This window comes from Oncorhynchus tshawytscha, linkage group LG05, assembly GCF_018296145.1.
Source record: "Oncorhynchus tshawytscha isolate Ot180627B linkage group LG05, Otsh_v2.0, whole genome shotgun sequence".
Taxonomy (NCBI): domain Eukaryota; kingdom Metazoa; phylum Chordata; class Actinopteri; order Salmoniformes; family Salmonidae; genus Oncorhynchus; species Oncorhynchus tshawytscha.
This window is the reverse complement of record NC_056433.1, coordinates 89,361,282-89,372,485: the sequence shown is the minus strand read 5'-3', so window position 1 is coordinate 89,372,485 and position 11,204 is coordinate 89,361,282. Positions and strand designations below refer to the sequence as shown.

Sequence of the window (11,204 nt, the reverse complement as noted above, 5' to 3'; positions counted from 1 at the left end):
TCCTGTCACTATACTACCACTACTAGTCCTGGTACTACCACGACTAGTCCTGTCACGATACTACCACTACTAGTCCTGTTACTACCACTACTAGTCCTGTCACTATACTACCACTACTAGTTCTGTCACTACACTACCACTACTAGTCCTGTTACTATACTACCACTACTAGTCCAGTTACTACACTACCACAACTAGTCCTGTTACTATACTACCACCAATAGTCCAGTTACTACACTACCACAACTAGTCCTGTTACTACAACTACTAGTCTTGTTACTACCACAACTAGTCCTGTTACTACCACTACTAGTCCTGTCACTATACAACCAACACTAGTCCTGTCACTATACTACCACTACTAGGCCTGTCACTATACTACCATAACTAGTCCTGTGACTAAACTACCACTACTAGTCCTGTCACTATACTACCACTACTAGTCATGTCACTTTACTACCACTACTAGTCCTGTCACTATTCTACCACTACTAGTCCTGTCACTTTACTACCAGTACTAGTCCTGTCACTTTACTACCACTACTAGTCCTGTCACTTTACTACCAGTACTAGTCCTGTCACTTTACTACCACTACTAGTCCTGTCACTACTAGTCCTGCCACAACCACTACTAGTCCTGTCACTATACTACCACTACTAGTCCTGTCACTTTACTACCACTACTAGTCCTGTCACTATACTACCACTACTAGTCCTGTCACTATAATACCACTACTAGTCCTGTTACTACACCACCACAACTAGTCATGTTACTACCACTACTAGTCCTGTCACTATACTACCACTACTAGTCCTGGTACTACCACGACTAGTCCTGTCACGATACTACCACTACTAGTCCTGTTACTACCACTACTAGTCCTGTCACTATACTACCACTACTAGTCCAGTTACTACACTACCACCAATAGTCCAGTTACTACACTACCACAACTAGCCCTGTTACTACAACTACTAGTCTTGTTACTACCACAACTAGTCCTGTTACTACCACTACTAGTCCTGTCACTATACAACCAACACTAGTCCTGTCACTATACTACCACTACTAGGCCTGTCACTATACTACCATAACTAGTCCTGTGACTATACTACCACTACTAGTCCTGTAGCTATACTACCACTACTAGTCCTGTCACTATACTACCACTACTAGTCATGTCACTTTACTACCACTACTAGTCCTGTCACTATTCTACCACTACTAGTCCTGTCACTTTACTACCAGTACTAGTCCTGTCACTTTACTACCACTACTAGTCCTGTCACTACTAGTCCTGCCACAACCACTACTAGTCCTGTCACTATACTACCACTACTAGTCCTGTCACTTTACTACCACTACTAGTCCTGTCACTATACTACCACTACTAGTCCTGTCACTATAATACCACTACTAGTCCTGTCACTACTAGTTCTGTCACTATACTACCACTACTAGTCCTGTCACTATACTGCCACTACTAGTCCTGTCACTATTCTACCACTACTAGTCCTGTCACTATACTACCACTACTAGTCCTGTCACTATACTACCACTACTAGTCCTGTCACTATACTACCACTACTAGTCCTGTCACTTTACTACTAGTCCTGTCACTATAATACCACTACTAGTCCTGTCACTACTAGTTCTGTCACTATACTACCACTACTAGTCCTGTCACTATACTGCCACTACTAGTCCTGTCACTATTCTACCACTACTAGTCCTGTCACTATACTACCACTACTAGTCCTGTCACTATACTACCACTACTAGTCCTGTCACTATACTACCACTACTAGTCCTGTCACTTTACTACTAGTCCTGTCACTACTAGTTCTGTCACTATACTACCACTACTAGTCCTGTCACTATACTGCCACTACTAGTCCTGTCACTATACTACCACTACTAGTCCTGTCACTACCACCACTAGTCCTATCACTACCACTACTAGTCCTGTCACTATACTACCACTACTAGTCCTTTCACTACCACTACTCGTCCTGTCACTATACTACCACTACTAGTCCTTTCACTACCTCTACCAGTCCTGTCACTATACTACCACTACTAGTCCTGTCACTATACTACCACTACTAGTCCTGTCACTATACTACCACTACTAGTCCTGTAACTATACTACCACTACTAGTCCTGTCACTATACTACCACTACTAGTCCTGTCACTATACTACCACTACTAGTCCTGTAACTATACTACCACTACTAGTCCTGTCACTATACTACCACTACTAGTCCTGTCACTATACTACCACTACTAGTCATTTCACTACCACTACTAGTCCTGTAACTATACTACCACTACTAGTCATTTCACTACCACTACTACTCCTGTAACTATACTACCACTACTAGTCCTGTCACTATACTACCACTACTAGTCCTGTCACTATACTACCACTACTAGTCCTTTCACTACCACTACTAGTCCTGTAACTATACTACCACTACTAGTCCTGTAACTATACTACCACTACTAGTCCTGTCACTATACTACCACTACTAGTCCTTTCACTACCACTACTAGTCCTGTAACTATACTACCACTACTAGTCCTGTAACTATACTACCACTACTAGTCCTGTCACTATACTACCACTACTAGTCCTGTCACTATACTACCACTACTAGTCCTGTAGCTATACTACCACTAGTAGTCATGTCACTATACTACCACTACTAGTCCTGTCACTATACTACCACTACTAGTCCTGTCACTATACTGCCACTACTAGTCCTGTCACTATACTACCACTAGTAGTCCTGTCACTATACTACCACTACTAGTCCTGTCACTACCACTACTAGTCCTGTCACTACCACTACTAGTCCTATCACTACAACTACTAGTCCTGTCACTATGCTACCACTACTAGTCCTTTCACTACTAGTCCTGTCACTATACTACCACTACTAGTCCTTTCACTACCACTACTAGTCCTGTCACTATACTACCACTACTAGTCCTGTCGTTCTATTACCACTACTAGTCCTGTCTTTACTAAAATGTCTTTACTAAAACTCTGGTATGAGTAGGTGTGTCCAAACTTTTGACTGGTACTGTGTATATAATTAAAGATGTGTTATTCTGAATCAGCTCTCCTCACGCTCGCAGGCAGCCTCCATTCAGTACACACACACACACACACACACACACACACACACACACACACACACACGCACACGCACACGCACACACACACACACACACACACACACACACACACGCACACACGCACACACACACACACACTAAATACACAGTCGAGATCTCTCTCCATTTTCTCTCTCTACTAAATACACAGTCGAGATCACTTTCTTCATTTTCTCTCTCTACTAAATACACAGTCGAGATCTCTTTCTTCATTTTCTCTCTCTACTAAATACACAGTCGAGATCTCTTTCTTCATTTTCTCTCTACTAAATACACAGTCAAGATCTCTTTCTTCATTTTCTCTCTCTACTAAATACACAGTCGAGATCTCTTTCTTAATTTTCTCTTCTACTAAATACACAGTCGAGATCTCTTTCTTCATTTTCTCTCTCCTACTAAATACACAGTCGAGATCTCTTTCTTCATTTTCTCTCTTCTACTAAATACACAGTCGAGATCTCTTTCTTCATTTTATTTTTTCTACTAAATTACAGGCAGCGTCCAAATAAAATGTATTCTTCTCTCCTAACAGAACAGAATAACACTCTTCTTCTCTCCTAACAGAACAGAATAACACTCTTCTTCTCTCCTAACAGAACAGAATAACACTCTTCTTCTCTCCTAACAGAACAGAATAACAGACCGAGTCCTCCTGGTGAAGTGTATATCTGTGCTGGGGGTCGTCATCTTCATGTTCTTTCTGAACTCCTTTGTTCCCAGCATTCATCTGGAGCTGGGTAAGCTGCTGTAATGTCTCATTAAAACACTGGTACACGTCCCTAAAGGCAACCTATTCTCTGTGAAGTGCACTACTTTGGGCCCTGGTCAAAAAGTAATACACTACATAATGGTGAATAGGATGCCATTTTAGATACAGCCTGGTAACGAATGACTAAGAAGAAGTGTGTTGTTTTAACTGGCTGTATGTTCTGTTACTATAGTAATGTAATTATACATGGTTGTATGTTCTGTTACTATAGTAATGTAATACACTACATAATGGTGAATAGGATGTCATTTTAGATACAGCCTGGTAACGAATGACTAAGAAGAAGTGTGTTGTTTTAACTGGCTGTATGTTCTGTTACTACAGTAACGTAATTATACATGGTTGTAGGTTCTGTTACTATAGTAACGTAATTGTACATGGTTGTAGGTTCTTTTACTATAGTAACGTAATTATACATGGTTGTAGATTCTGTTACTATAGTAATGTAATTGTACATGGTTGTAGGTTCTGTTACTATAGTAATGTAATTATACATGGTTGTAGGTTCTGTTACTATAGTAATGTAATTATACATGGTTGTAGGTTCTGTTACTATAGTAATGTAATTATACATGGTTGTAGGTTCTGTTACTATAGTAATGTAATTATACATGGTTGTAGGTTCTGTTACTATAGTAATGTAATTATACATGGTTGTAGGTTCTGTTACTATAGTAATGTAATTATACATGGTTGTAGGTTCTGTTACTATAGTAATGTAATTATACATGGTTGTAGGTTCTGTTACTATAGTAATGTAATACACTACATAATGGTGAATAGGATGTCATTTTAGATACAGCCTGGTAACGAATGACTAAGAAGAAGTGTGTTGTTTTAACTGGCTGTATGTTCTGTTACTACAGTAACGTAATTATACATGGTTGTATGTTCTGTTACTACAGTAACGTAATTATACATGGTTGTATGTTCTGTTACTATAGTAATGTAATTATTCAACACAGCTTCCTCCCTATCAGAACATCTTAATAAGACCTGACTATAGGCCCTGTTAAAACCTGATACTACCAACAGTTCAATAAGCCCTGTTAAAACCTGATACTACCAACAGTTCAATAAGCCCTGACTATAGGCCCTGTTAGAACCTGATACTACCAACAGTTCAATAAGCCCTGACTATAGGCCCTGTTAAAACCTGATACTACCAACAGTTCAATAAGCCCTGTCTATAGGCCCTGTTAGAACCTGATACTACCAACAGTTCAATAAGCCCTGACTATAGGCCCTGTTAGAACCTGATACTACCAACAGTTCAATAAGCCCTGACTATAGGCCCTGTTAAAACCTGATACTACCAACAGTTCAATAAGCCCTGTTAAAACCTGATACTACCAACAGTTCAATAAGCCCTGTCTATAGGCCCTGTTAGAACCTGATACTACCAACAGTTCAATAAACCCTGACTATAGGCCCTGTTAGAACCTGATACTACCAACAGTTCAATAAGCCCTGACTATAGGCCCTGTTAGAACCTGATACTACCAACAGTTCAATAAGCCCTGACTATAGGCCCTGTTAGAACCTGATACTACCAACAGTTCAATAAGCCCTGACTATAGGCCCTGTTAAAACCTGATACTACCAACAGTTCAATAAGCCCTGACTATAGGCCCTGTTAGAACCTGATACTACCAACAGTTCAATAAGCCCTGACTATAGGCCCTGTTAACCTGATACTACCAACAGTTCAATAAGCCCTGACTATAGGCCCTGTTAAAACCTGATACTACCAACAGTTCAATAAGCCCTGTTAAAACCTGATACTACCAACAGTTCAATAAGCCCTGACTATAGGCCCTGTTAGAACCTGATACTACAAACAGTTCAATAAGCCCTGTCTATAGGCCCTGTTAAAACCTGATACTACCAACAGTTCAATAAACCCTGACTATAGGCCCTGTTAAAACCTGATACTACCAACAGTTCAATAAGCCCAGACTATAGGCCCTGTTAAAACCTGATACTACCAACAGTTCAATAAGCCCTGACTATAGGCCCTGTTAAAACCTGATACTACCAAAAGTTCAATAAGCCCTGACTATAGGCCCTGTTAGAACCTGATACTACCAACAGTTCAATAAGCCCTGTTAAAACCTGATACTACCAACAGTTCAATAAGCCCTGACTATAGGCCCTGTTAAAACCTGATACTACCAACAGTTCAATAAGCCCTGTCTATAGGCCCTGTTAAAACCTGATACTACAAACAGTTCAATAAACCCTGACTATAGGCCCTGTTAGAACCTGATACTACCAACAGTTCAATAAGCCCTGACTATAGGCCCTGTTAGAACCTGATACTACCAACAGTTCAATAAGCCCTGTCTATAGGCCCTGTTAAAACCTGATACTACCAACAGTTCAATAAGCCCTGACTATAGGCCCTGTTAGAACCTGATACTACCAACAGTTCAATAAGCCCAGACTATAGGCCCTGTTAAAACCTGATACTACCAACAGTTCAATAAGCCCTGACTATAGGCCCTGTTAAAACCTGATACTACCAACAGTTCAATAAGCCCTGACTATAGGCCCTGTTAAAACCTGATACTACCAACAGTTCAATAAGCCCTGACTATAGGCCCTGTTAGAACCTGATACTACCAACAGTTCAATAAGCCCTGTTAAAACCTGATACTACCAACAGTTCAATAAGCCCTGACTATAGGCCCTGTTAAAACCTGATACTACCAACAGTTCAATAAGCCCTGTCTATAGGCCCTGTTAGAACCTGATACTACCAACAGTTCAATAAGCCCTGACTATAGGCCCTGTTAAAACCTGATACTACAAACAGTTAAATAAACCCTGACTATAGGCCCTGTTAGAACCTGATACTACCAACAGTTCAATAAGCCCTGACTATAGGCCCTGTTAGAACCTGATGCTACCAACAGTTCAATAAGCCCTGTCTATAGGCCCTGTTAAAACCTGATACTACCAACAGTTCAATAAACCCTGACTATAGGCCCTGTTAAAACCTGATACTACCAACAGTTCAATAAGCCCTGACTATAGGCCCTGTTAAAACCTGATACTACCAACAGTTCAATAAACCCTGACTATAGGCCCTGTTAAAACCTGATACTACCAACAGTTCAATAAGCCCTGACTATAGTCCCTGTTAAAACCTGATACTACCAACAGTTCAATAAACCCTGACTATAGGCCCTGTTAGAACCTGATACTACCAACAGTTCAATAAGCCCTGACTATAGGCCCTGTTAGAACCTGATACTACCAACAGTTCAATAAGCCCTGTCTATAGGCCCTGTTAGAACCTGATACTACCAACAGTTCAATAAGCCCTGACTATAGGCCCTGTTAGAACCTGATACTACCAACAGTTCAATAAGCCCAGACTATAGGCCCTGTTAACCTGATACTACCAACAGTTCAATAAGCCCTGACTATAGGCCCTGTTAAAACCTGATACTACCAACAGTTCAATAAGCCCTGACTATAGGCCCTGTTAAAACCTGATACTACCAACAGTTCAATAAGCCCTGACTATAGGCCCTGTTAGAACCTGATACTACCAACAGTTCAATAAGCCCTGTTAAAACCTGATACTACCAACAGTTCAATAAGCCCTGACTATAGGCCCTGTTAAAACCTGATACTACCAACAGTTCAATAAGCCCTGTCTATAGGCCCTGTTAGAACCTGATACTACCAACAGTTCAATAAGCCCTGTTAAAACCTGATACTACCAACAGTTCAATAAGCCCTGACTATAGGCCCTGTTAAAACCTGATACTACCAACAGTTCAATAAGCCCAGACTATAGGCCCTGTTAAAACCTGATACTACCAACAGTTCAATAAGCCCTGACTATAGGCCCTGTTAAAACCTGATACTACCAACAGTTCAATAAGCCCTGTTAAAACCTGATACTACCAACAGTTCAATAAGCCCTGACTATAGGCCCTGTTAAAACCTGATACTACCAACAGTTCAATAAGCCCTGTCTATAGGCCCTGTTAGAACCTGATACTACCAACAGTTCAATAAGCCCTGTTAAAACCTGATACTACCAACAGTTCAATAAGCCCTGACTATAGGCCCTGTTAAAACCTGATACTACCAACAGTTCAATAAGCCCTGACTATAGGCCCTGTTAAAACCTGATACTACCAACAGTTCAATAAGCCCAGACTATAGGCCCTGTTAAAACCTGATACTACCAACAGTTCAATAAGCCCTGACTATAGGCCCTGTTAAAACCTGATACTACCAACAGTTCAATAAGCCCTGACTATAGGCCCTGTTAAAACCTGATACTACCAACAGTTCAATAAGCCCTGACTATAGGCCCTGTTAGAACCTGATACTACCAACAGTTCAATAAGCCCTGTTAAAACCTGATACTACCAACAGTTCAATAAGCCCTGACTATAGGCCCTGTTAAAACCTGATACTACCAACAGTTCAATAAGCCCTGACTATAGGCCCTGTTAGAACCTGATACTACCAACAGTTCAATAAGCCCTGTTAAAACCTGATACTACCAACAGTTCAATAAGCCCTGTTAAAACCTGATACTACCAACAGTTCAATAAGCCCTGTCTATAGGCCCTGTTAGAACCTGATACTACCAACAGTTCAATAAGCCCTGACTATAGGCCCTGATAAAACCTGATACTACAAACAGTTAAATAAACCCTGACTATAGGCCCTGTTAGAACCTGATACTACCAACAGTTCAATAAGCCCTGACTATAGGCCCTGTTAGAACCTGATGCTACCAACAGTTCAATAAGCCCTGTCTATAGGCCCTGTTAAAACCTGATACTACCAACAGTTCAATAAACCCTGACTATAGGCCCTGTTAAAACCTGATACTACCAACAGTTCAATAAGCCCTGACTATAGGCCCTGTTAAAACCTGATACTACCAACAGTTCAATAAACCCTGACTATAGGCCCTGTTAAAACCTGATACTACCAACAGTTCAATAAGCCCTGACTATAGTCCCTGTTAAAACCTGATACTACCAACAGTTCAATAAACCCTGACTATAGGCCCTGTTAGAACCTGATACTACCAACAGTTCAATAAGCCCTGACTATAGGCCCTGTTAGAACCTGATACTACCAACAGTTCAATAAGCCCTGTCTATAGGCCCTGTTAGAACCTGATACTACCAACAGTTCAATAAGCCCTGACTATAGGCCCTGTTAGAACCTGATACTACCAACAGTTCAATAAGCCCAGACTATAGGCCCTGTTAACCTGATACTACCAACAGTTCAATAAGCCCTGACTATAGGCCCTGTTAAAACCTGATACTACCAACAGTTCAATAAGCCCTGACTATAGGCCCTGTTAAAACCTGATACTACCAACAGTTCAATAAGCCCTGACTATAGGCCCTGTTAGAACCTGATACTACCAACAGTTCAATAAGCCCTGACTATAGGCCCTGTTAGAACCTGATACTACCAACAGTTCAATAAGCCCTGACTATAGGCCCTGTTAGAACCTGATACTACCAACAGTTCAATAAGCCCTGACTATAGGCCCTGTTAAAACCTGATACTACCAACAGTTCAATAAGCCCTGACTATAGGCCCTGTTAGAACCTGATACTACCAACAGTTCAATAAGCCCTGACTATAGGCCCTGTTAACCTGATACTACCAACAGTTCAATAAGCCCTGACTATAGGCCCTGTTAAAACCTGATACTACCAACAGTTCAATAAGCCCTGTTAAAACCTGATACTACCAACAGTTCAATAAGCCCTGACTATAGGCCCTGTTAGAACCTGATACTACAAACAGTTCAATAAGCCCTGTCTATAGGCCCTGTTAAAACCTGATACTACCAACAGTTCAATAAACCCTGACTATAGGCCCTGTTAAAACCTGATACTACCAACAGTTCAATAAGCCCAGACTATAGGCCCTGTTAAAACCTGATACTACCAACAGTTCAATAAGCCCTGACTATAGGCCCTGTTAAAACCTGATACTACCAAAAGTTCAATAAGCCCTGACTATAGGCCCTGTTAGAACCTGATACTACCAACAGTTCAATAAGCCCTGTTAAAACCTGATACTACCAACAGTTCAATAAGCCCTGACTATAGGCCCTGTTAAAACCTGATACTACCAACAGTTCAATAAGCCCTGTCTATAGGCCCTGTTAAAACCTGATACTACAAACAGTTCAATAAACCCTGACTATAGGCCCTGTTAGAACCTGATACTACCAACAGTTCAATAAGCCCTGACTATAGGCCCTGTTAGAACCTGATACTACCAACAGTTCAATAAGCCCTGTCTATAGGCCCTGTTAAAACCTGATACTACCAACAGTTCAATAAGCCCTGACTATAGGCCCTGTTAGAACCTGATACTACCAACAGTTCAATAAGCCCAGACTATAGGCCCTGTTAAAACCTGATACTACCAACAGTTCAATAAGCCCTGACTATAGGCCCTGTTAAAACCTGATACTACCAACAGTTCAATAAGCCCTGACTATAGGCCCTGTTAAAACCTGATACTACCAACAGTTCAATAAGCCCTGACTATAGGCCCTGTTAGAACCTGATACTACCAACAGTTCAATAAGCCCTGTTAAAACCTGATACTACCAACAGTTCAATAAGCCCTGACTATAGGCCCTGTTAAAACCTGATACTACCAACAGTTCAATAAGCCCTGTCTATAGGCCCTGTTAGAACCTGATACTACCAACAGTTCAATAAGCCCTGACTATAGGCCCTGTTAAAACCTGATACTACAAACAGTTAAATAAACCCTGACTATAGGCCCTGTTAGAACCTGATACTACCAACAGTTCAATAAGCCCTGACTATAGGCCCTGTTAGAACCTGATGCTACCAACAGTTCAATAAGCCCTGTCTATAGGCCCTGTTAAAACCTGATACTACCAACAGTTCAATAAACCCTGACTATAGGCCCTGTTAAAACCTGATACTACCAACAGTTCAATAAGCCCTGACTATAGGCCCTGTTAAAACCTGATACTACCAACAGTTCAATAAACCCTGACTATAGGCCCTGTTAAAACCTGATACTACCAACAGTTCAATAAGCCCTGACTATAGTCCCTGTTAAAACCTGATACTACCAACAGTTCAATAAACCCTGACTATAGGCCCTGTTAGAACCTGATACTACCAACAGTTCAATAAGCCCTGACTATAGGCCCTGTTAGAACCTGATACTACCAACAGTTCAATAAGCCCTGTCTA

General features: G+C 41.0%; 1 protein-coding gene across 1 annotated transcript in view; it reads left to right on the top strand.

Annotated features, from left to right (window-relative positions):
* oca2 (oculocutaneous albinism II) overlaps positions 1–11,204 on the top strand; it is a 207,960-nt gene that overhangs the window by 145,039 nt on the left and 51,717 nt on the right. Inside the window, exon 18 of the mRNA XM_042322671.1 lies at positions 3,814–3,922. Coding sequence (XP_042178605.1) covers positions 3,814–3,922 — 109 coding nt within the window. The remainder of the gene's footprint in view (positions 1–3,813; positions 3,923–11,204) is intronic.